Source organism: Schistocerca gregaria, chromosome 2 (assembly GCF_023897955.1).
Source record: "Schistocerca gregaria isolate iqSchGreg1 chromosome 2, iqSchGreg1.2, whole genome shotgun sequence".
NCBI classification, from domain to species: domain Eukaryota; kingdom Metazoa; phylum Arthropoda; class Insecta; order Orthoptera; family Acrididae; genus Schistocerca; species Schistocerca gregaria.
Window position 1 is genome coordinate 919,799,320 of NC_064921.1, and position 26,472 is coordinate 919,825,791.

The 26,472-nt window shown below is 41.5% G+C and overlaps 1 protein-coding gene across 1 annotated transcript in view; it reads right to left on the reverse strand.

Annotated features, from left to right (window-relative positions):
- LOC126335351 (brefeldin A-inhibited guanine nucleotide-exchange protein 3) overlaps window positions 1-26,472 on the reverse strand; it is a 295,547-nt gene that overhangs the window by 208,571 nt on the left and 60,504 nt on the right. The window contains exons 8-9 of the mRNA XM_049998536.1: window positions 4,724-4,856; window positions 4,060-4,157 (exon numbers count right to left, since the gene is read on the reverse strand). Of these exons, the coding sequence (XP_049854493.1) occupies window positions 4,060-4,157; window positions 4,724-4,856 (231 nt within the window). The remainder of the gene's footprint in view (window positions 1-4,059; window positions 4,158-4,723; window positions 4,857-26,472) is intronic.

A 26,472-nucleotide genomic window follows, 5' to 3' on the forward strand; every position in this document is an offset into this window, starting at 1 on the left:
TGTGTGTGTGTGTGTGTGTGTGTGTGTGTGTGTGTGTGTGTGTGTAAGTTCAATCTAACTTCTGCACCATTTCAGTGCAGTAATGTGTTCATTGTAAATAAGTATTATAGTAGTTGTATTACACATTTATTACCTTATAAATAAATAAATAAACCTTTTTTATTTTAAATTCAGTGAATTAGTATTTGTAAGATGATCCTTTCATATAGTGTTCATGAAAAACTTGTGATCATTCCACATGGGACCTGTGGAATGATACATTAGCTTATTTGTTTGAGTTGTAAATATTTGTCATGTATTGTTGTTTTTCTGACATGTTCTAAATCCTGGAGGATCTCCTCACTACGGATCAATTGGAATGAAAGTAAATCTAATCTAATCTAACCTGAGGTCTGTAGAGATATTCTTCATAAATTGTTCCAAACTCCTCGCTTATTCTTTAAAATTTAAAATGGTGTTACTCATTATAATTTCCGGGGATTAAAATTAGGGGGGGGGGGGGGGGGGGTGATAACCACTGAAATGTAGATTCATCAAGTGCAAATTTAATTTTTTTTTTTTTAATCTACTTTTTATGATCGCCCTATCAGTCTTCCAACTGACCAAGCATATGCATACTGCAAGACGGGAAGATGAATAACAAATAGAAAACTCATCCATTAATAGAGGAGCTTCTTACTGTGAATATAACTGTATCGATAGCTACTGAAAACATTGTCATACTTAAAACACTGCCTTGAACTGAAAGTGATCAGACAGGTTATTGTTGGCTAAAAAAATTTGAAGTCATTTGCAACGGCCTCATGCAAGGAGCTGTCTACTTCTCAATAGGCTGTAGGCCTTTTTAAAGATAAAAGAAACATCTATTAAGTAACACATGCACATCCACCACAGTTGTGGTATCAATGGTGGTATGATAGCACTCAAATCTACAATGAGAGTGGCAAATAACTAAGAAGATTGCTGGACCCGAATATTTAGATAAGATGATTATTTACCACCTGCTCCAGTATCTGTCTCATGCAGCTAGTACAGTCTGTAACACTACAACCTAGAGCCTCACATATTTTTCCACTTCTTGATTTCTCACATTTATAATCTTTTGTTTGTAAATGGATGTGTTAATGAATTTTTTTCAGTAATTAGAGTTCATGAAAATGTTATCTATCTTGATAGAATAAGTAAAAATTATTGATGTCAAATCACTACAGTAACCTTGTTTGATATGTAAAGCCTTACTTCAACACAGATGAAACCTAACCTAACCTAAGCCTTACTTCAAGACTGATGAAACCAGCTGCAATGTACTCTAGTAACATGGTACATATAATGCAAGCATAAAAACTGGAATTTTAAAGTCACTGTGCACTCTATTCTTACTATTTTTACCCCAGTAACACCATCCTCAACCAATTATTCTTATAGCTATTTGGTTTCTAGGTAAATATGTCCCTGCTGATGACTATCCCTTTACTGTAATTTAGGGTGGTGCTCAGATCGGTACTAATATGGCTACTCTCCATACATCCATGCTTATTGGTTACTTGGGCAACTGTCACTGACTCACCCAGAAATGTACAGTAATGTGGCTAATTTACTGACGTAAATGACTCTCCATTCTCTCATAAAAAAAAAAAAAAAAGTTATCACAGGGCTTGTTCTTTTACTGACATTTACTGTAGGGTTGATAAACTTCCCAGACAGACTGGCCATGTGAAGTTTCTTGGCTGACTAGCTGAGCCTTGGGCCACCCAAATCATTGGGTATGTTTCTAGCTGTCATTTTAGGATTAACAGAGATGCAACTATCAGACAGGTAATCACAAACAGAGCCTCAAATATACAGGAAAGTTAGTACAACTGAGGTGCAGCAGCTCTGTTACTGACATTATATGCATTAGATTTGACAGAATTCTCAAGTGGACTAATAATATGAGGTCTGTTGGTGGGTTGGGTGCAAATACTGGCCAAATGGACCATCCAAACCACTAGGAGAAGAGATTTTAGTGTATTTTCCGAATTAACAGAAATCAAATGAGTAGATAAGGGATTAGAAGTTCATATCAGCACCTTCTTATCTTATCTGTCAACTTAATTTTCTGCATTTTATCTGTACCACCACATCATAAACACTAAAATTGTCTTCCATTCTAGTTTTTGGGGGGAAAAAAATCATTTCTGAACAAAGCTAAGTTCAAGATGTAAATTCTCAGAAACTTCATTCTCAAATTAAAGCTTATGTTTGACACTAGCAGACTTCTTTTTGGAATGAAATGCTCTCTATGTTTGCGCTAGACTGCTTTTATGTCCTCCTTGCTAAAATTCTCTTCCTTTCTAGTTTTTGGGAAAAAAATCATTTCTGTACAATGCTAAGCCCACGATGTACATTCTCAGAAACTTCATTCTTAAATTAAGGATCATGTTTGACACTAGCAGACTTCTTTTTGGAATGAAATGCTGTCTATGCTTGTGCTAGACTGCTTTTATATCCTTGCTTCATTTTTTATGCATTATTTTACTGCTGAGGTAACAGAATTTCTTTCCATCCTCAAAAGAAGCTTCCAATGAAATTGTATGCCTGTGGAGTATTGTCTCAGTTGTTTGCAGGGAGCAGTTTCCTGTCAGGATAGCAGGGCTTGTACAAAAACATTTTTCCACAACAGCACTCATTTAAGTTTGTAGGCTTCGATGACCAGTGTCACTTTGAATAAAATAGCTCTGGTTATTAGGCTGCATCATTACGGAACACTGAAGCAACTAAACTAACAGGTTTCAAGCAACTTGCTGTGGTCCTCTTCAGGGCGGAGATATCTGTGCTTCCCCAAGGAAGTGTTACACGCCTTCTGCTGTTCTTAATCCATACAAATTATTTAAGAGAAAACCTGACAGCCCTGTAGGACTGTTTGCAAACAACACTATCATTTAACATGTTGCAAAGTCAACAGAAGATCAAAACAAATTGCAAAATGATTTAACAAAAACTGGCAATCGATCTGAAACTATAAAAAGTGCTAGGGTCTTCACATGAGATATAAAAGCACTTTATTAGATTTTGGTTACACAATGAATAGCACTTTCATCAGCTAAATCCTGAGGGATCACAATTACAAACAACCTAAAGTGGAAATGTCACAAAGAAAATGTTGTGAAGTAGGCAAACCAAAGACTAAATTTTGTGGGCAGAAGAATTAGAAGATGAAACAAGTCTAGTAAAGAGACTGCCTGCACTATGCTCATTCATCCTCGTCTGGAATACTGCTGTGCAGTATGGAACCCTTACCAAAGACAATACTTATGAATAGCCACCATGTCATCCTCTGTTAATAGCATCACTGAATGTGGTATGGAGAGGCATGTGGCTAGCATATAATACTACCAGCTGTTGTCAATATCCAAATCTTGGAGCCATTACTTCCCATTCTTGCATCTCCACAATGGCCTCACAAGGCTAAAGGTATACTATTTCAGTCCTACCACTGATTAATAGTGTCTGGCAGTACAGGGAATCAAGCACTGGCAATACGATACTCACATACTTAACAGTTCAGCCATGGAGGTGGGTGATATGTTTTAATCTGCCAGGAAGTTTCATATCAGCGCACACTCTGCTGCAGACTGAAAATCTCATTTTGGAAACATCCCCCAGGCTGTGGCTAAGCCATGTCTCCGCAATATCCTTTCTTTCAGGAGTGCTAGTTCTGCAAGGTTTGCAGGAGAGCTTCTGTAAAGCTTGGAAGGTAGGAGACGAGGTACTGGCAAAAGTAAAGCTGTGAGAACGGGGCATGAGTCGTGCTTGGAGAGCTCAGTTGGTAGAGCACTTGCCCGCGAAAGGCAAAGGTCCCGAGTTCGAGTCTCGGTCCGGCACACAGTTTTAATCTGCCAGGAAGTTTCATATCAGCGCACACTCCGTTGCAGAGTGAAAATCTCATTCTGTACTTAGGACTGTTAATACTGTTCCTACATGATCACATTGGGATGCCACAGATTTCAACACTATTAATATTACAGAGGGGATTTCAGTACTTCTCGAGTCTAAACATCCTCTTGCAGTTTTACTTACAGTCTCATAAGGGCCATATCACTTTGCTGAGATCCTTTATCATCTTCCACCAAAATGGGGCCAGCGAAATCTACTATACGGCTTGGACTGCGGAGCAGCTGAAATACAAATTAAAAAAATACTTTTCACTGATTGATTCCAGTTAATGACACAACATAGTAACATCAAACAACAGTGACACAAAATGAAAATTCAAGTAGCCTTAAAAAATAAAGTTAAAAAATGAAATTTGTTGTTTTAAGTTCCTTACAAGATTATACACCAACATACTGTAAGTACAGTAACGTGTCAACTCCAGTGCTGCAAACGACAACATTGACAGATATTTAAAAATTCTTGTGTTTGTAAATATTTAATAGTAGAGGCACCGAGTTACCAAAAGGCACACAAACAAGGCTGAGAACTTTGCTCTTTCAGGACTAGAGCTATAGAATACAAGAACACACACACACACACACACACACACACACACACACACACACACAATGAAAGCTAGCAAAGTACTTACATTTCACCATAGCTTTTCATTACCAATCCTAGTTTATAACTGAGAAACAGTTTTTGAAAGGTATATGACATTTGGCCATCTCTGTACAATACTGCTCAGTTATATGTAAGTTCAATTAACTGTGTAACAAAAACTACACAATTCTAAGCAGTTTACCTCTCTCAGTGATTTTAAAGCTTCCAATCTGTGCTGTGGAGGTGGATACAGCAACATACGGTGAAAAACAGATTCCAGAACTGGTCTCATAGAGCCCACACATCCAACTAGTCGCACCAGCTGTGTGCCAATACTGCAAAACATAAAGCCACTGTTATAATCTTTATATTTCAAGTATAACACTTTTGTTATTTGCAAGAGCAAGTACAGTCCAACGTTAAATCTTCTTCATTGGAGCACAGTCTACGAAGCTGAAAAACATTGTTGAAAAAAGTAACAAATTATAATTCTTAGTATTTACATTTTATCTGAAATGATTTGGCCCTTGGCATTTGGGACATTATATGAAGTTCTGATGTTTCACATTTGTCTACAAAACAAGTAAAAATTAAAAGCAACCAAATATGTGTTGTTTTTACTGAATACAGAGAATATCCATCAGTCTTTTGCTTTTGGAATAAGAACATAGCAGCAAGACCTGCAAGAAGATTGGCGTCTGGTGTAGGGACTGGCAGTTGAACCTGAAAGTAAATAAATGTAATGTATTGCATATAAATAGGGAAGAGATCCTCTATAGTTAATTTACACTACTGGTGAAAAATCACTGAAAATAACAATATTATGGACGGAAAATAGCTACTCACCATATAGCGGAGATGCTGAGTCGCAGATAGGCAAGTCTTTTTGTTGTGTCCATTTATGACTCAGCATCTCCACTATATGGTGAGTAGCAACTTTCCTTTTCATAATATTGCTACTTTCCATCCTGGATTTTCCACTGTTTAATCACTGAAAATAGTAACTACTGTACAGTACCAACGAGTACCCATCCTGTGTGACCTCAAGAGGAATGACAACATGAAACAAAATGTAGGACAATCAACAGCCAAGATTAAATGGAAGAATCTTACAGGAATGTCAACTGACCATTGAATTTTGCTCATCACTCTGAGTCCATTATCAGGTTAGATTAGTAGAATGCATTTCATCATCAGATCATGTAGTTGGTGTGGTAGTGATACAAGAGAGAGACACTGTGCATCAAGGAGAGGTTTACTGTTGAAATTCTGAGAGAGTAAATTCCAGAAAGAGCTGGGCAACATATAACTTCCTACAAAATTGTTAAGGCTTTTGTGGTCATTTGTTGACAAACTGTCCATTGATTTCAGTCTGTGATTCTTCAGCTGACATTTATTTGATGATTTTTCTGATGTTTTGCCTACAAAGTTTCATCCTCCATTACTGGTGGTACTGGTCCACTACTAGCAATGGAGATTGAAGCTTTGACAATGCCAGCCTCTTGCACTGGAAAAACGTTTTAAAAAAAAAATCATCAAACAAATGTCAGGTGAAGAACCTGAGACAGAAGCCACCAGAAAATTTGTCACACATCTTCCTAAATCAGAGAAATCAGAACTCATACAGACATTTGCCGCCAATCATTCCTCACATACGCCATTTGCAAAAGTAGTAGGAAGCTGAGATAACATAGTGGAACCACAAGAAGCCTCTGCCACACACTGTAAGGTGGCTTACAGATGTAGATGTAATGTAGCCTTCTCTGTTTGGCAAGAACTGTGGTATACAAAAGAAGAATTACGAGACTTGCAAGTGAAGTTTATCAACTGATCTCACAGGCATGTTTTAATATTATCACACAGCATAACACTGACATACTGACTGATGATCTGCATGTATTAACAGCACCTTAGCACATATAGTTTTGCAAGAACTCATTCGAATAAAGCAAAACCCACTTAATGTTATAATACTGCAAATTGTCATAAAAAGATATTTTTTTCGACATAACAGGAACTGTCACAGTGGGCCTAACAACTAAGATGCAGTAGGTAACACAAATCTCAAACCATGGTTTCCCAAACTATGTTTTGTAGAACACTAGAATTCCACAGGAAATGAATAGTCCTCCACGAAACACTATTAATAGTAGAGAGGTTTTTCCCCCTCAAAATCTTTAGGATATTAATTCTGTTTTAAAAATTTTATTATGGTTTCTGTCACTAGTTATTATTTAAAATTGAAGCAGTCACTTAATAAAACAAGTTTTCTCATGTTTTAAAATATTATTAACTTTCAAAATAAACAAGGTGTTTCATCGAAGTACCAGGTTTTTCAAAGTGTCCTGTTAGAAAAAAAGTTTGGGAAACCCTGCCATAAAAATATAACACATTATGAAATGAACTGCCTCACAATGAAACAAAGTCTCATATATGTGCTGTACCTGTTGCAGTAATTGGAAGATGGAAATACACTGTCTTGTAATAAGTTGTTTCACCTATTTCTGGCAATTAGATGGCAGATGTTTGTATACAAATGTTCTTTAGGTAGTTAGTGGGTAAAGAATATACACTGCACAAGAATCAATGTAGGTGTGTACAGAGACAACATGAGAAATGTGAGCACAGCACATCAGCAAGGTTCGATGCTGTCAAGAGTCTCTACCTGCTTTGGAGGTGGCATTTATACTTTGGAATTGCACTTTAATAGTGATTTGGAAAGCACAAACCACAGAGGAAGCACCTCTACTGAAAACGTATATGCAGTATCCACCAGAAAGATCGTGGGAGGCGCACATCGGCACGGCACGTCACTGATAGTAGTTGCCACAAATAAAGTCCGTCCACCAGAGGGCAAGCGAGAATTCAGTCACGCCCTCTGCCGGCGGAACAACAACTCAGGCAGCACGGGCTGTGCCCAGTCAGTTTTCACATTGGGCATGCCTAGCAGACCGGTCGCAGTCTACACTAGGCGAAGCGTGATGGACAACGTGACTCGTGTTAATACACAATTGCCCACAAGTAGGGTTATTCTTTCGCATGTTGCGTCATTGTTCTGGTTTTGCAGCTTATCTACGGCATGGAGGATTTAGTGAGAGTTTTGGTTGAGCAGCAGAAGGAGCTCATGGCAACCATGACACAAGCACTTCTGGCATTGCTCTCCACGCAGTCTGTTCCAGTGCCGTTCCATCCTCCCTTTCCCCCGTATGGCGAGACAGCGGAGCATTGGGACGCATATGAACATCACCTTCAGCAGCATTTCCAGGAATTTCATGTTACCGATGCGGAGGTATGTCGTGCTACTAGCGCCGTTGCAGGAACCCTCGTCCTTGTCTTTTGACGCATTGTGTTCATTGCTGTCTTCATATTATCGCCTCCACATGCATGTTGTGGGGGCTGGGGTCGACCTCTATCAATGCAAGAAACAGCCCCATCAGTCTTACTGGGCGTGGGCCACTACCCTGCACGGTCTTAGTTGCAATTGTCATTTTGTCACGGAGCAGTCGCGACAGTCATACACCCACGTTATGGTGCGAAACGTCATTGTCCGTTCGGCCCCTGATAGGGAGGTCCGGCAATGGGCCCTTCCCTTGAGGAAGTCCTGTCCATTGCTCAATTGTCTGAAGTCTCTCACGCTGCGGGTCAACAGTTGGAAGCGTGGTGCGACGCCGTGGCGGTTCAGGGTGGTGCGGCCGCATCCACTGCGTCTGGGGCGGACGACGTGCGAGCCGTACAATCCGGCCATTACGGCCGCTCCCGCATGGCACATAAAGAGAGTTCTGGCCGCCGGCCCCTGTTACCGTCATGTGCGTCGTGCTAAATACATCATGATGGGTCAGAGTGCCCCCAGCATTTGGCCGGCGCAAATGTAATAAAAAAGGACACATTGCTAAAGTTTGCCGCTCAGCCTCAAAAGAATCGAAGGAAGCAGGTACAGAGGACATGGACGTTGACGTTGACATTCAGGAAGTTTCATCGGGCCAGGCTCCAGACACATAGCACACAAACTCTTTATCGAGGTGTTGGTTCGGTCACGCCGACTACAACTGCAAGTAGATACAGGCGCGGCAGTTTCCTTGTTGAATGCACAAACTTACTCCGATCTTGGGTCGCCCCATTGGCGCCAGTTTACCAGCGTCTCCACTGTTATGGTAAACCGTTCATTCCCCTACTGGGTCAATTGACATTACTTACAAATCAGTCACTCGGCCTCTTACTTTTATTGTTGTCAGTGATGCAAGCTCCACTAACCTTTTTGGATTGGATGCCTTTCAAGCTTTCGGTTTTTCTATCGCAGACACCATACAATTGGTCTCCGAAGATGTTCCCTATCAATCATAGGAATCTTTGACCTCTGACTTTAAGGATACCTTTGAGGAGGGCCTAGAGCGTGTTTCAGACTTTGAAGCTCACTTAACGTTGAAGGCGTCGGCTCGCCCACGTTTTTTACGCATGAGGCAGATCCCCCTGGCTCTCCACCCTCAGGTAAAAGCAGAGCTTGACTGGCTGACAGCCCTCGGGGTCGTTCTTCCCATTTCTTCTATTGAGTGGGCTTCACCCCTCGTATTCGTCAGGATAACCTCGGGAAAATTATGTCTTTGTGGCGATTTCAAGGCCACCATTAATTCCCAATTGGAGGTGGACACCTATCCCTTGCCTCGTTCTGATGAATTGTTCTCTGATGTGGCAGGAGGCCAATATTTTTCGAAAATCGATCTTTTGGAAGCTTATCATCAGATACCACTTGATGAGGAATCCAAACAGCTGGCGGTCGTCAACACCCCGTTTGGCCTTTACCAATACCAGCACTTGGCCTCCAGAACATCCAGTGCCCCGGCGATATTTCAGCACTACCTTGAGCACATCATGTTGACAATCCCGCATTGTATTAATTACCTGGACGACATAATTGTCACAGGCCACAGCATGAAGGAACACTTGCACAACCTTCGAACCCTCTTTCTCAAATTCAGGGCCGTGGGCCTGCGTTGCAACCTGCGTAAGTCGAACTTCTTCCAACCGTCCATTGGGTATGTGGGCTACATCATCTCTTGGCACAGTGTCCAGCTGCTAGGAAGTTTGGTCCAAGGTATCGTCGACCTTCCGCGGCCCACTTCACTGAAGGAGTTACAAGCATTTTTAGGCAAGATTGCCTATTACCACAGGTTCAGACCCAGGGATTCCACCATACCCAGCCCTCTGTACTGCCTTCTGCGCAAGGGTGTTCCTTTTGATTGGTCCCCTGCATGCTGGCGAGCGTTCACCTCGTTGAAGGGCCTCCTCACGTCAGGACCTTGTTTGGCTACTTTTGGCCCGAATAAGCTGTTGGTCCTGGTTACAGATGCTTCGCAGTATGGGGTGGGAGTGGTCCTGAACCATCGCAACACTGATGGCTCCGAGCAGCCACTGGTGTCTGCATCTAAAACTCTTAGTACTGCGCAGGTGGAAAAAGAGGCTTTGGCCATTGTCTATGCTGTTACCAAGTTTCACCCTTTCTTGTACGGTACAAAGTTTCAGTTAATCACTGACCATAAGCCATTAATATCGTTATTTGGCCCCACCTCTCAGATTACGGATAGGGCGGCCCACAGACTGCAGTGCTGGGCCTTGTTCCTCTCTAAGTACCATTATGACGTTCATTTTTGCCCTACCAGACAGCATGCCAACGACGACGCTCTTTCCCATCTTCTGGTGGGCCCAAATCCTAAGTTCAATTGGGAGGAGATTAAATGTTTTCATGGATGTGGCATCCCACCAAGAGGTTGACAGCTTCCCGATCACTAGTTCTAGAGTCACCAGGGAAACGGCAGCTGACCTGGTTCTCCGGCAAGTAGTTCACTCGTTCAGCAGGGGTGGTCGTCCTAACCTCCAGGCCAGGACTCGGACCTTCTTCGTAATTATTATGTTCTACGAGACCGCCTCTCAGTCTTGGAAGGAGTTCTCCTTCTGACTACCGATGATACAGTTCCTCGCATGTTTGTTCCTGCAAGTTTGCAAAGGGAGGTCCTCAGGTTATTACATGAACGACACTGGGGTGTTACCGATACTAAAACCTTGGCCTCAAGTCATGTGTACTGGCCCGGTATTGACAGATAAATTGAGCACTTGGTGGCCACCTGTTTCCAGTGTATGAGCCAACAGGCGTCTCCAAGGTTAGCGTTCTCTTCATGGCTGCCTGCAACCCAGGTATGGGAACGTGTTCACATAGATTTTGCACGCCTGTTTCTCAATGGCTTTTGGCTCATTGTCATTGATGCTTATTCCCGGTTCCATTATGTGGTTCGCTGCTCCTCAACCACTTCAGAAGTTACAATCCAGGCACTGGCAAAAACCTTTTCTGTGGAAGGTCTGCCAGTCACCCTGGTATCGGACAATGGACCTCAGTTTATTTCCCAGACCTTCCAGGAGTTTTGTAGGTGCTTCAGTATTCGGCAGGTTTGCTCTCCCCCCTTTCATCCACAATTGAATGAGGAAGCCAAGTGCATGGTGTGCACATTTAAGACGCAGATGAAAAAGTATATGCACGAATTTCCTGCAGAGGAGGCGTTGACATTTTTCCTGACGGCATACCAGACCACACCGATGGGAAAACACAGCCCTGCAGAGCTCCTCCACGGGCGCCAACCTAGGACTCATGCTGCACCTCCTCCGGTCTGGTCCTTGCTAGTTTCGCAAAACGGGGTACCCAGCTTTCCACCAGGTATGTCGGTCTGGGCACGTGGGTTTGGTCGCAATCCACATTGGATACCGGCAGTGGTCCTGCACCGCAATGGCCGCCGGCTGTATACCTTGCAGGCGGGGGACCGGGAGGTGCGAGGTCACCAAAATGAGCTACGTCCACATTTGGGAACACAACCTTCGACCCCTCAGGTCCTGGCTTCCCCATTGCCAGCACCCATGTTGTTTTCTCAGGGGACACTACCGCACCTCCCCTCTATGACTCTGCCACATTGCGATGGTTCTCAGCCTTGACGGCCTCCAGTAGCTCCAGCACCAGCATTGCCATCGTTAGAGATGCCCCGGCGAGAGCCAGCACTTGTCACAGGCCCGCTTTCTCAGGAGGCTGGTTCACCTTTGGTCGTGCCTTCCCCATCTTCCCCGCCACTGGGTCTTGCCCCTCTTGAGGTGGAACGGGATCCGGAGTTCGACAGCTTGTCACCCGTTCTGTCCCGGGCTCCGGTAGTGGGACGATGGGGGCCTCTTCCTGTGGGTCACTTCCAACCTTATTCAAAGGTTCCGACTGGAGGGTTGGCAGATCCTCCGACTCCAGCATTCCAATGGATGTGGAGGTCATTGCTACTGCATGACACTCCACCTTCCGATACCGTGGGTCAGAGTGACTTAACCCCCCAGCCCCAAATGCGGAGGAGTAAGTAGTCACCAGAAAGATTGCGGGAGGCGCACATCGGCACAGAGCGTCACGGGCAGTAGTTGCCGCAAGTAAAGTCCCATCCACCAGAGGGCACACGAGAATTCGGCCACGCCCTCTGCCAGTGGAACAACAACAACTCAGGCAGCACGAGCAGTGCCCAGTCAGTTTTCACATCGGGCATGCCTAGCAGACAGTTCCCGATCTACACTAGGTGAAGTGCGACGGACAGCGCGAATCGTGTTAATACAGTATACACGCAAGAACAGTTGATAGACGCTGTGGAAAAATGTCAATCTCTTGTGTGCTATTCTGAGATCCACTTCAGATATGTTGTTCTGAGTAATAAGAGCTTTGTCACCACACGCTGTAATTACTGAACAAGAGAACAACTCCATAAAGAAGAATTCTCTAACAGAATAGTTCTCTAAGAGGCAGTTGCATTATTTCGTAAATGAGTTGGCATAGTTGTGAGCTCTCTTACAGCTCTCATCCCTCAGCAGTGGAAACACAGTCCCACAGCACAATCAGTGGCACTGCACAGCAGGTTCTCTGCAACAAGAATAAACGAGAAGGTGACCGTAAATTGTCAAAAAGGTAAAAGTAATCTTGAACAACATAGAGGTGACAGATCAATCGATAAGTGAGAATTTAGTGACAACCCATAACTATGGACACTATTAAAACAATTCAACAGATCAAGGCCTGCACTTGAATAGGAGGGCAGTAGTGGGGAGGCAGATTTGTTGAGTGTCTTACAGAAAGTGCAAGGAGGCACAAGTACACATGGTAAAAATCCCTACGATTAATGGAGTCAAGAGGGGCATGTTTCTTAGGTTATTCAGATTACAGACAGTCAGTCTTGAAAAAAATTAAAACAGAATAGGCCCAAAATGTGTGTTACAGTTTCCAGAAAAGTAAAATTAGCTTGTTTTATCAGGAGACAGCTGAAAGAAGGATCCTTTATTGTATGATTATATGATAGCGGAACAAACACTGGTAGCAGTTACTTCTGTAAAATATCTGGGAGTATGCGTGCGGAGTGATTAGAAGTGGAATGATCATATAAAATTAATTGTTGGTAAGGCAGGTACCAGGTTGAGATTCATTGGGAGAGTCCTTAGAAAATGTAGTTCATCAACAAAGGAGGTGGCTTACAAAACACTTGTTTGACCTATACTTGAGTATTGCTCATCAGTGTGGGATCCGTACCAGGTCGGGTTGACGGAGGAGATAGAGAAGATCCAAAGAAAAGCGGCGCATTTCGTCATAGGGTTATTTGGTAAGCGTGATAGTGTTACGGAGATGTTTAGCAAACTCAAGTGGCCGACTCTGCAAGAAAGGCGCTCTGCATCGCGGTGTAGCTTGCAGTCCAGGTTTCAAGAGGGTGCATTTCTGGATGAAGTATCGAATATATTGCTTCCCCCTACTTATACCTCCCGAGGAGATCATGAATGTAAAATTAGAGAGATTCAAGCACGCACAGAGGCATTCCGTCAGTCGTTCTTCCTGCGAACCATACACGACTGGAACAGGAAAGGGAGGTAATGACAGTGGCACGTAAAGTGCCCTCTGCCACACACCGTTGGGTGCTTTCGGAGTATAAATGTAGATGAAGATGTAAAAACAAGTTAGATGAGCTACCAATGCATCACCAAGATGTGGAAAATTCTGAATGCGATACGTTTTCTGTGCCTTTCAGAGAGATGTTAAATATCAGAAATTACAGGATTATAGACCAGCATCACTTTTGTATATCGTTAACATGGAAAAAAAATATGTTGCAACATACAAAAAATTTTACAAATGTATAGGGTCTGTTTTTTTTTTTGGACATGTCTGAAGGAACAGACAACACACGGAATGCACAACAGTCATACATATTACCTAAATTGAAGATGGAGAAGGGAGAAGAGAAAGGAAACGAGAGGAACTACTGATGTCAGCTGAAACTGGACTTCATGCAGAGTCAGTATGTGTGGCACACCAGAAGTTGAACCCAGGATCTCTTGCTTACTAGACAGTGCTGTTAAACACTGTGCCATCTGGACACAGTGTGTATTGCAGTTGTGCGGACTATCTCGGCACAGCTCCCAGTTGACCCACATTTCCACCTAGTGCCGCCTATCCACAGTCCCCAGCCATGTCCTCCATGTTCGCTACTCTGAGATTCCTCATGGGAGGTCGAACAATATTATTGTTGTTGTCTTTAGTCCTGAGACTGGTTTGATGCAGCTCTCCATGCTACTCCATCCTGTGCAAGCTTCTTCATCTCCCAGTACCTACTGCAACCTACATCCTTCTGAATCTGCTTAGTGTATTCATCTCTTGGTCTCCCTCTATGATTTTTACCCTCCACGCTGCCCTACAATACTAAATTGGTGATCCCTTGATGCCTCAGAACATGTCCTACCAACCGATCCCTTCTTCTGGTCAAGTTGTGCCACATACTTCTCTTCTCCCCAATCCTATTCAATACTTCCTCATTAGTTATGTGATCTACCCATCTACAGCATTCTTCTGTAGCACCACATTTCGAAAGCTTCTATTCTCTTCTTGTCCAAACTATTTATCGTCGATGTTTCACTTCCATACATGGCTACACTCCATACAAATACTTTCAGAAATGACTTCCTGGCACTTAAATCTATACTCGATGTTAACAAATTTCTCTTCTTCAGAAATGCTTTCCTTGCCATTGTCAGTCTACATTTTATATCCTCTCTACTTTGACCATCATCAGTTATATTGCTCCCCAAATAGCAAAACTCCTTTACTACTTTAAGTGTCTTATTTCCTAATCTAATTCCCTCAGCATCACCCGACTTAATTTGACTACATTCCATTATCCTCGTTTTGCTTTTTTTGATGTTCATCTTATATCCTCCTTTCAAGACACTGTCCATTCCATTCAACTGCTCTTCCAAGTCCTTTGCTGTCTCTGACAGAATTACAATGTCATCGGCAAACATCAAAGTTTTTATTTCTTCTCCATGGATTTTAATTCCTACTCTGAATTTTTCTTTTGTTTCCTTTACTGCTTGCTCAATATAGAGATTGAATAACACTGGGGAGAGGCTACAACCCTGTCTTACTCCCTTCCCAACCACTGCTTCCCTTTCATGTCCCTCGACTCTTATAACTGCCATCTGGCTTCTGTACAAATTGCAAACAGCCCTTCGCTCCCTGTATTTTACCCCTGCCACCTTTAGAATTTGAAAGAGTATTCCAGTCAACACTGTCAAAAGTTTTCTCTAAGTCTACAAATGCTAGAAATGTAGGTTTGCCTTTCCTTAATCTTTCTTCCAAGATAAGTTGTAACGTGAGCATTGCCTCACGTGTTCCAGTATTTCTACGAAATCCAAACTGATCTTCCCCGAGGTCAGCTTCTACCAGTTTTTCCATTCGTCTGTAAAGAATTCGTGTTAGTATTTTGCAGCTGTGGCTTATTAAACTGATTGTTCGGTAATTTTCACATCTGTCAGCACCTGCTTTCTTTGGGATTGGAATTATTATATTCTTCTTGAAGTCTGAGGGTATTTCACCAGATGGTAGAGTTTTGTCTGGACTGGTTCTCCCAAGGCCGTCAGTAGTTCCAATGGAATGTTGTCTACTATGGGGGACTTGTTTCGATTTAGGTCTTTCAGTGCTCTGTCAAACTCTTCACGCAGTATCGTATCTCCCATTTCATCTTCATCTACATCCTGTTCCCTTTCCATAATATTGTCCTCAAGTACATCGCCCTTGTATAGACCCTCTATATACTCCTTCCACCTTTCTGCTTTCCCTTCTTTGCTTAGAACTGGGTTTCCATCTGAGCTCTTGATATTCATACAAGTGGTTCTCTTTTTCCCAAAGGTCTCTTTAATTTTCCTGTAGGCAGTATCTACCTTACCCCTAGTGAGATCAGCCTCTACATCCTTACATTTGTCCTCTAGCCATCCCTGCTTAGCCGTTTTGCACTTCCTGTCGATCTCATTTTTGAGACGTTTGTATTCCTTTGTGCCTGCTTCATTTACTGCATTTTTATATTTTCTCCTTTCGTCAATTAAATTCAATATTTCTTCTGTTACCCAAGGATTTCTACTAGCCCTTGTCATTTTACCTACTTGATCCTCTGCTGCCTTCACTACTTCATTCCTCAAAGCTACCCATTCTTCTTCTACTGTATTTCTTTCCCCCATTCCTGCCAATTGTTCCCTTAAGCTCTCCCTGAAACTCTGTTCAACCTCTGGTTCTTTCAGTTTATCCAGGTCCCAACTCCTTAAATTCTCACCTTTTTGCAGTTTCTTCAGTTTTAATCTACAGGTCATAATCAATAGATTGTGGTCAGAGTCCACATCTTCCCCTGGGAATGTCTTACAATTTAAAACCTGGTTCCTAAATCTCTGTCTTACCATTATATAATCCATCTGATACCTTTTAGTATCTCCAGGGTTCTTCCATGTATACAAACTTCTTTCGAACAATATTATGCATTATCAATGTGGGGAGTTCGTGGTTCTCACCCCCCCCCCCCCCCCTTCCACACATGTCAGAAAGAAAAAGCACCATGGGGATTCTTCAGTTGGGATACATTATGTAAATTGAAAGTGGAGGGTGGAGCAAGGAAAGGGAAGGAATTACATAAATTGCTGCATCAGGACTTTAAGCAAAATCAGCGGCAATGAGTGAAAATATGTACCTGACTGGGACTTGAGCCTGGGATCTCCCATTATGTTAACTACTGTGCCATCCAGACACGTTTATTGCAACCGCATGGACTATCTCGGCAAGCTTCTCAAGTAACCTGCACTGAGCGCCACCTAGCCGCATTCTCCATCATGTCCTACATAGTTACTACTTTGAGATTCCTGCAGGAGGTCGAACATTATTGTGTACCCATACTGAATATGGTGGATTCATGGCAATTATATGAATGCATGGAGTCTGTTCTTTAGAACAAGAGTCTGAATAGAGTAGTGGTTAACACAACTGCCTAGTAAGCAGGAGAACCAGGTTTGAGTCCCAGTCCGGCACACCTTTTCACACATCGCTACTGATTCCACACGTCGCCGCTAATTCTGCGTAAGGTCCTGATGCCGCTGACACCAATAATTAATTCCTTTTCCTTTATTTTCTTCCCCCTCCACCTTCAATTTAAATAATACAAATGTGAACGTTGGACACAAAGTCAAAAATATTGAAGCAAGTAGTTTTTGTGTAGATCAGCACATAGAAGCATGTGCTTCTGAGCTGTTACAGCAGAATACTTCTCTCGTGATTGTAACCATCTACATATACCCTCTAGGAAACTTTCAGCTACAGGGTGTCCAGAAAAGGGCTCCTTGATTTCAAAATTAAATATCTCGAAAACAAAGATCGGTAGAGGAATGCAGTAAACGGTATGTTTATTGTGAAAGCTGTAAGAAGTTTATACAGCAGTTTGAAATAATAGTTACAAAAGCTGCTAACAGATGGCGCTGTACAGTGTACAGCTCATATCAGCATACATAAGTGAAATAATCATATGAAAACAATCTTTGCAAACAATCACATCACAATGTTTTCAAAATGTTCACCACTGGCACTACAGAGGTGGTGCAAACAAAGAATGAAATTCGCCATCACATTTCGTAGCGTCTCAACCAAAATGGAATCACATGCCCCAGAGATCGCCGATTCAAGCTCGTCCAGCATGGCGGGATGCTTTGGGTAGACCATGTCTTTCACTGTGCCCCACAAAAAAAGTCACAGGTAGTCAAATCTGGCGCATATGGAGGCCAGTCCATGCCTGCACCAGTAAATTTGGGATATTCAAAAGCAATGACTCGATTCCCAAAGTATTCCTCAAGAAAGCAAAAGACTTGTTCAGTCCGATGTGGTTGGGCTCCATCTTGCATAAACCATTCAATACCTGGTCGATCCTTTAACGCTTGCTGTGTGGCGACAAATTGTTTTGGAATTGCAACGTAACATGCACCAGTGACCATTTCTCGAATGAAAAAAGGGTCAATAATACCTCTGCAGCATACTGCAGCCCAAACAGTAACTTTAGGAGAATACAGGGGTTTCACTTCACACCAATATGGCTTTTGGAACCCCAAAATCGCCAGTTCTATTATTCATGTATCCATTCAGGTGGAAGTGTGCTTCATCTGTAAAGCAGATGCAGCCAACATCAAATCCTTCACTACCAATCATTGTGAGCATCTGATTAGCAAAGGCAACCCTTTGTTGCACAGCTTGTACGGGTATGGCCTGGTGCGTTTGTATTTTGAATGGAAACATGTGTAGGCTCTTTCTCAGTATTTTCTGCATGCTGGAATGCTTCAAACCAGTCTCAGATGCAATTCTATGGACGGATGACATTGGATTTCGCTGAATAATTCCAGAAACTGTGGCGATATTTTCAGGCGTAACTGCAGTTTGCTTGCGGCCAACATGCCCCACTAGATCATCAGTTACGCTGCCCGTTCGTTGAAATTTTGCGAAGAGCGTACGAATGGTTTTTGCATCGGGTCCTTTTGGAACATTAAATCGTGCTTGAAAACTTCGCTTTGTTGCCGTAGGACTCTCTTCTAACCTGTGGTACTCTAGCACAAGAAAAACGCATTGTTCAATGGAGTACATGTTTTTAATCTCTTCCTTTGGTACGCTAACCTCCTTTCACATTTCAATAGTGGAACTGATCACTCTGGGCTTTGGATCAGTATTTATACTAGGAATTACGTATGGCGATTACAGCATCATCTGTTAGGAGCTTCTGTAACTATTATTTCAAACTGCTGTATAAACTTCTTACAGCTTTCACAATAAACATACAGTTTACTGCATTCCTCTATCGATTTTTGTTTTTGAGATATTTAAATTTTGAAACCAGGGAGTCCTTTTCTGGACACCCTGTATCTACGAGAAATCTAGATGCATTATTGAACTACCTGTCAGGCAAGAAGAAACAGCTAGTAGTTTGTGAAGATTTGAATGTATATTTTATCAAAGATTATGACAGAAAAAATGAACTGAAAGACTGATAACATTCACAGACAGTTCTATGACTGAAAAATTAACTAAGATCCAATTGTTAATGGTCTATATGATAATTATGCACAGTTATTGGAAATAAATAATGTAGCACCTAACACTGTTGTGACATGTTCAAACAAAGGAGTGAAGCTTATTAATAAGACCAGGATACAATGTTTTAAGAACATGAGGTCTGTTCAAAAGATGACCGAACTTCACATCTTTACTGCTCATTGCACTACATTTTAATCACTGTTCCCCTCAAAGAAGTTCTGTCCATTGGCAATATACTGTTCCCAATGTCCCTTCAGTTTTTGGAAAGGCTCCTATATTCCTTGGGATGCTGCACAGATCTCTTGTCATACTATCCTGAATCTACCCTACGGTTTTGAAGCAACATCCTTTCAATATGGCTTTAAATTTGGAAACAGGAAAATTTCTGCTGAGTACAGAGAATAGGGTGGAGGGTGCACAACAGAAGTATGATGTTTATCTACATCTACATTCATACTCCGCAAGCCACCCAACGGTGTGTGGCGGAGGGCACTCTACATGCCACTGTCATTACCTCCCTTTTCTGTTCCAGTCGCGTATGGTTCGCGGGAAGAACGAATGTCTGAAAGCCTCCGTGCGCGCTCGAATCTCTCTAATTTTACATTCGTGATCTCCACAGGATGTATAAGTAGGGGGAAGCAGTATATTCGATACCTCATCCAGAAACGCACCCTCTCGAAACCTGGCGAGCAAGCTACACCGCGATGCAGAGCGCCTCTCTTGCAGAGTCTGCCACTTGAGTTTGCTAAACATCTCCGTAACGCTATCACGGTTACCAAATAACCCTGTGACGAAACGCACCGCTCTTCTTTGGATCTTCTCTATCTCCTCCGTCAACACGATCTGGTACGGATCCCACACTGATGAGCAATATTCAACTATAGGTCGAACGAGTGTTTTGAAAGCCACCTCCTTTGTTGATGGACTACATTTTCTAAGGACTCTCCCAATCAATCTCAACCTGGTACCCACCTTACCAACAATTAATTTTATATGATCATTCCATTTCAAATCGTTCCGCACACGTACTCCCAGATATTTAACAGAAGTAACTGCTACCAGTGTTTGTTCCGCTATCATAATCATACAATACAGGATCCTTCTTTCTATGTATTCACAATACATTACATTTGTCTGTGTTAAGGGTCAGTTGCCACTCCCTACACCAAGTGCCTATCCGCTGCAGATCTTCCTGCACTTCGCTACAATTTTCTAATGCTGCAACTTCTCTGTATACTACAGCATCATCCGCGAAAAGCCGCATGGAACTTCCGACACTATCTACTAGGTCATTTATATATATTGTAAAAAGCAATGGTCCCATAACAGTGCCCTGTGGCACGCCAGAGGTTACTTTAACGTCTGTAGACGTCTCTCCATGGATAACAACATGCTGTGTTCTGTTTGCTAAAAACTCTTCAATCCAGCCACACAGCTGATCTGATATTCCGTAGCCTCTTACTTTGTTTATCAGGCGACAGTGCGGAACTGTATCGTATGCCTTCCGGAAGTCAAGGAAAATGGCATCTACCTGGGAGCCTGTATCTAATAATTTCTGGGTCTCATGAACAAATAAAGCGAGTTGGGTCTCACACAATCGCTGTTTCCGGAATCCATGTTGATTCTTACAGAGTAGATTCTGGGTTTCCAGAAATGACACGATACGCGAGCAAAAGGTCATCATGCAACATTACCTCCGTTAGACAAAAAATAGTGTAATATTTTAAGGAAAGGCATTAAAAGTCCAAAAACATGCATGTTCTGACAAATAAGTAATGCAGATAAGAAGATTAAGGCTATATGGAATATTTTGAAATGAGGGTCAGGACAACAATTCACTGCACAAGACACTATCAGAAGTAAACTAATTGACAAGTGCAAGTATTTTTAACAGTCACTTTCTAAATGTAGCAGTAAAAATTGGAGTAAATGGTTCAGTTGAAAACTCAAAGGAATATAATCCAAATGTCATTCCACAAAGTTTAAGCAATTAGAAGTAGTGCCAGCATCCTTCAATGAAATTAACTGAATTCTAAAATTTCTAAAAAAGAGAAGCTCTTATGCGCTTTCTGGAATTTCAAACAAAATTCTGAATAGTTTCTAGAATGAAATTTTCACTCTGCATCAGAGTGCGCACTAATCTGAAACTTTCTGGCAGATTAAAACTGTGTGCCAGACCAAGACTCAAACTCGGGACCTTTGCCTTTCGCAGGCAAATACTCTACCGACTGAGCTACCCAAACACAATTCATGACCCATCATCACAGCTTCAGTTCTGCCAGTACCTTGTCTCCTACCTTCCAAACTTGACAGAAGCTCTCCTGAAGAGTTGTTGTAACTTAATATGCAATGTCCTTTGTGATACATGCAAAGCATCACTGGCTCTGCTAATTTTTCTGACAGCTTAAGATATGCAGCTGTTAAATCTCTTTGTAAGAAAAGTGATGAGAAAGACTTAAACAATTGTCATATAATTCCCCTACGCATGTCCTTTTCCAAAATATTTGAAAAATGTAGTGAACTCAAGAGTAATCTCACATTTCTAAAGAATTTACTTAGCAGATCACAGTCTGGATTCCAGAAAGGTTGCCTGACTAAGGATGCTATTTACACATTCACTCGTCATATATTACTAGCCTTAAATAATAGAATATTTTCAGGTGGTATTTTTATGATCCTTCCAAGGCATATGATTGTATAGATCCTGTTCCTCTCTCTAAAAAACTGAAGTTTTATGGAACTGATTGTTTTACAAGCAACTGGTGTGATTCATATTTAATAAACAGAACACCAAAAATTGCATTGGGTGATTCAAACAATGTTGAAAGGTAGAAAGTTTTAGTGAATGGGGAGAAATCACAAAGGGAGACCCACAGGGCTCAATCATGGGTCTACTCCTATTTCTTAAACATGTCAATAACTTTCCACTTAACATTAACAACCAGAATCAGTACTTTCTGCAGACAATGCTAACGACAAGAAAAGTTACTTAAGCGTAAAATCCGTAACACCGAGTATGGCAATGTGGAAAAGGAACGGGGAGGGTGTCAGGAAGGGTAAAGGAAAAGGAGATACCATGGAGGTATAGAGGGTGAAGGAGGCAGTAAAAAAAAAAGAAGAAAGCCTGGCATGAATGGAACAGAGACCGAACAGCTGAAAGTAAGAGGAAATACCAAGATAGTAAAAATAAGTGTAAGAAAATGGTAGCAGAAGAAAAGAGGAAAAGTTGGGAGAAATTCACCCAAGAGTTGGAAAAATATGTTACAAGTGGTAAGAGGATGATACATGGAATCACAAAGAGTATGAGGAAGGAAAAAACATAGGCCTACACAAAGCTAGTGAAAGAGGAAAGCGGAGAGCTATTAATGTAACCAGTGGAGATAAGGAAAAGATGGAAAGAGTACTTCAATAGATTACTAAATGTGAAGATTGGCAATGGAAAGGGAATAAAAGTACGGCAGGGGGATAGGGGTCTGGAAGAAGAGGGGGATATAATGGCATTGGAAGTGGAATTAACTCTGAGAAAAATGATAACAGCAAAGGCACCTGGGATAGATGAAATTACCGTGGAGATCATAAAGGCAGCTGGACCAGTTGGGCTACAGTGGCTATATAAACTAATAAGATGCATTTGGACCCCAAAACTATTTACCTGAAGAATGGGGAAAGGGAATAATAATCCGAGTTTTCAAGAAGGGTGACAGGAAAGTATGTGACAACTATCAAGGGGTCACACTATATCCCAAGTAGCAAAAATAATGGAGAATATACTGGAAAGAAGAGTGAGATAAAAAGTGGAAGGGCAGTTAGAAGAGGAGCAGTGTGGCTTTCGTCATGGTAGATCAACAGTGGATCCAATCTTTAGTATGCGACAGTTGATGGATAGCCACTGGGAGTATGGAAAAAGATTTAGTGATGACATTTCTCGACCTAGTGAAAGCACATGACAGTGTTCCCAGGGAAATGGTATGGGCAACCTTTAAGAGAAAGGGAGTTGGAAAGCAAACACTTGAAGTCATCCACGAAATGTATGAAAAAAGCTCTAGTTCTTTGCAGACGCCAGTTGGAAGAAATGAATGGTTTAAGAATGTTGCGGCACTAAGACAAGGAAGTGTGATATCACCACTATTATTTATAATGGTTCTGGATGAAATAGTCAAAGAGACGAAAGAAGGGAGATGAAGCTGTTACTGCTTGCGGATGATATTGTGGTGTGGGGAACAAGCAGTAAGGAGGCACAAAACAAATAGACATCATAAATGATAATGTCAAGAAATATGGAATGAAATTTAGTGTGGAGAAAAGCAATACCATGGTGGTAACCAGAGGGGATAGAGAAGGCAAGGGACAAATACATATTAAGGGGGTGAGATAATGAAATAGTGGACAACTTTAAATATTTTGGAAGTGTATAAATGGGAAATGCTTGTTCGGAGACAGAAATTAGCAAAAGAATACAAAAGAGTAGTACATTTTACCATTGTGTGAGGGGCTTGGTGTGGGGAAGGGAAGTGCCGATGAGGTGCAAGCTGGTGCTATATACAAGACTTACTTCACACCCATTCTAATTTATGGCTCAGAGACTTGGACTGTGACTAGAAGAGAGGAGAGTAGGATACAATCCAGTGAAATGAAGCTTCTGAGTAGTATGGTAGGGAAGACGAGGAGAGACAAGAGTGAAAAATGAAGATGTTGACTGAGAAAATTGAAAAGAATAGATTAAAATGGTTTGGGCATGTGAAGAGGTTGCGAGAGGGAAGAATACCAAGAAGAATGGTGGAGTTCACGATTGAGGCCAAGAGGAAAGTTGAGAACAAGATGGCTTGATACAATAAAGATTTTTTGGAGGAGGAGAAATCTACTACGGAACCAAATTGTGGAAGAAGAATGGTGGAAAGATCGAGTAAAGTGGCAATGTACCATTGATACCCCAACACAACCAGATGTTGGTTAGAGGGGAAACGAAGATGATGATGATGAATGCTAGTGTTATAATAAATCTCATGAGAGAGAAGCAACACAAGAGATTGTTGTTGATGCTTCTCAAAGAATTATTCAAGTGACCTCTGAAAAAGGACTCTGCCTAAATTTTGATAAAACACACTATATTCAGTTCTGCACAATAAATAGCCACTACCAACAACTGATGTAGCAGATGAACAGCGTTCTGTGGCCTGTTCAAAATTTCTGGGTGGTGCGTGTTGACAAACACTTGAACAATAAAAAGCTTATTACTGAATGCTCGAAGAATTAAATCGGGTTTGCTTTTGATACAATTGAGAGTCTTGAAAAAAATGAATCAACAACAAAACATATTTTGCTTGTGTCTGACAGATAGTAAACCAAGATTTAAATGTAACTTAAAATCATTTCTCCTGAATACTCCCCATACTCCAAGGATTAATTTTTATTTAAAAACCAGTAGTCTACAAGACGGTAAGGAAAAAAGAGGAGAATGAGGAGGAAAAGAAACAAGCGAATTTTTAAGTGTAGTTGCATGAGCACGACTGAAAAATATGTTCATTGATGCTAAAACTAATTGTTGTTGTTGTTTTGTTGTGGTCTTCAGTCCAGAGACTGGTTTGATGCAGATCTCCATGCCACTCTATCCTGTGCAAGCTTCATCATCTCTCAGTACCTACTGCAACCTACATCCTTCTCAATCTGCTAACTGTATTCATCTCTTGGTCACCCTCTATGATTTTTACCCTCCATGCTGCCCTCCAATACTAAACTGATATTGCCTTGATGCCTCAGAACATGTCCTACAAACTGATCCCTTCTTCTAGTAAAGTTGTGCCACAAATTCCTCTTCTCCCAAATTCTATTCAATACCTCCTCATTAGTTATGTGATCTACCCATCTAACCTTCAGCATTCTTCTGTAGCACCACATTTCAAAAGCTTCTATTCTCTTCTTGTCCAAACTATTTATCATCTACGTTTCACTTCCATATATGGCTGCACTCCATAAAAATACTTTCAGAAACGATTTCCTGACACTTAAATCTATAATTGATGTTAACAAATTTCTCTTCTTCAGAAACATTTTTCTTGCCATTGCCAGCCTACATTTTACATGCTCTCTACTTTGGACATCATCAGTTATTTTGCTCCCCAAATAGCAAAACTCCTTTACTACTTTAAGTGTCTCATTTCCTAATCTAATTCCCTCAGCATCACCCGACTTAATTCGACTACATTCCATTATCCTCGTTTTGCTTTTGTTGATGTTCATCTTATATCCTCCTTTCAAGACACTGTCCATTCCATTCAACTGCTCTTCCAAGTCCTTTGCTGTCTCTGACAGAATTACAATGTCATCGGCAAACATCAAAGTTTTTATTTCTTCTCCATAGATTTTAATTCCTACTCTGAATTTTTCTTTTGTTTCCTTTACTGCTTGCTCAATATACAGATTGAATAACACTGGGGAGAGGCTACAACCCTGTCTCACCCCATTCCCAACCACTGCTTCCCTTTCATGTCCCTCGACTCTTATGACTGCCACCTGGTTTCTGTACAAATTGTAAATAGCCTTAAGCTCCCTGTATTTTAGCAATGCCACCTTTAGAATTTGAAAGAGTATTCCAGTCAACTTTGTCAAAAGCTATCTCTTAGACTACAAATGTTAGAAACGTAGGTTTGCCTTTCCTTAATTTATCTTATAAGATAAGTCATAGGGTCAATATTGCCTCACGTGACCCAACATTTCTACGGAATCCAAACTGATCTTCCCAGAGAATGGCTTCTACCAGTTTTTTCATTCGTCTGAAAGGAATTCAAGTTAGATTTTTGCAGCTGTGACTTATTAAACTGATAGTTTGATAATTTTCACAACTGTTGACACCTGTTTCTTTGGGATTGGAATTATGACACTCTTCTTGAAGTCTGAGGGTATTTCGCCTGTCTCATACATCTTGCTCACCAGATGGTAGAGTTTTGTCAGGACTGGCTCTCCCAAGGCCGTCAGTAGTTCCAATGGAATGTTGTCTACTCCTTAAGCCTTGTTTCGACTTAGGTCTTTCAATGCTCTGTCAAAACACTTTACACAGTATCTTCATCTACATCCTATTCCATTTCCATAATACTGTCCTCAAGTACATCACCCTTGTATAGGCCCTCTATATACCCTTCCACCTTCCCGCTTTCCCTTCTTTGCTTAGAACTGGGTTTCCATCTGAGCTCTTGATATTCATAGAAGTGGTTCTCTTTTCTCCAAAGGTCTCTTTAATTTTCCTATAGGCATTATCCATCTTACCTCTAGTGACATATGCCTCTACATCCCTGTTAGCCATTTTGCACTTCATGTCTATCTCATTTTTGAAATGTTTGTATTCCTTTTTTCATGCTTCATTTACTGTATTTTTATATTTTCTCCTTTCATCAATTAAATTCAATATATCTTCTGTTACCCATGGATTTCTACTAGCCGTCATCATTTTACCTACTTGATCCTCTGCTGCCTTCACTATTTCATCTCTCAAAGCTACCCATTATTATTCTACTGTGTTTCTTTCCCCC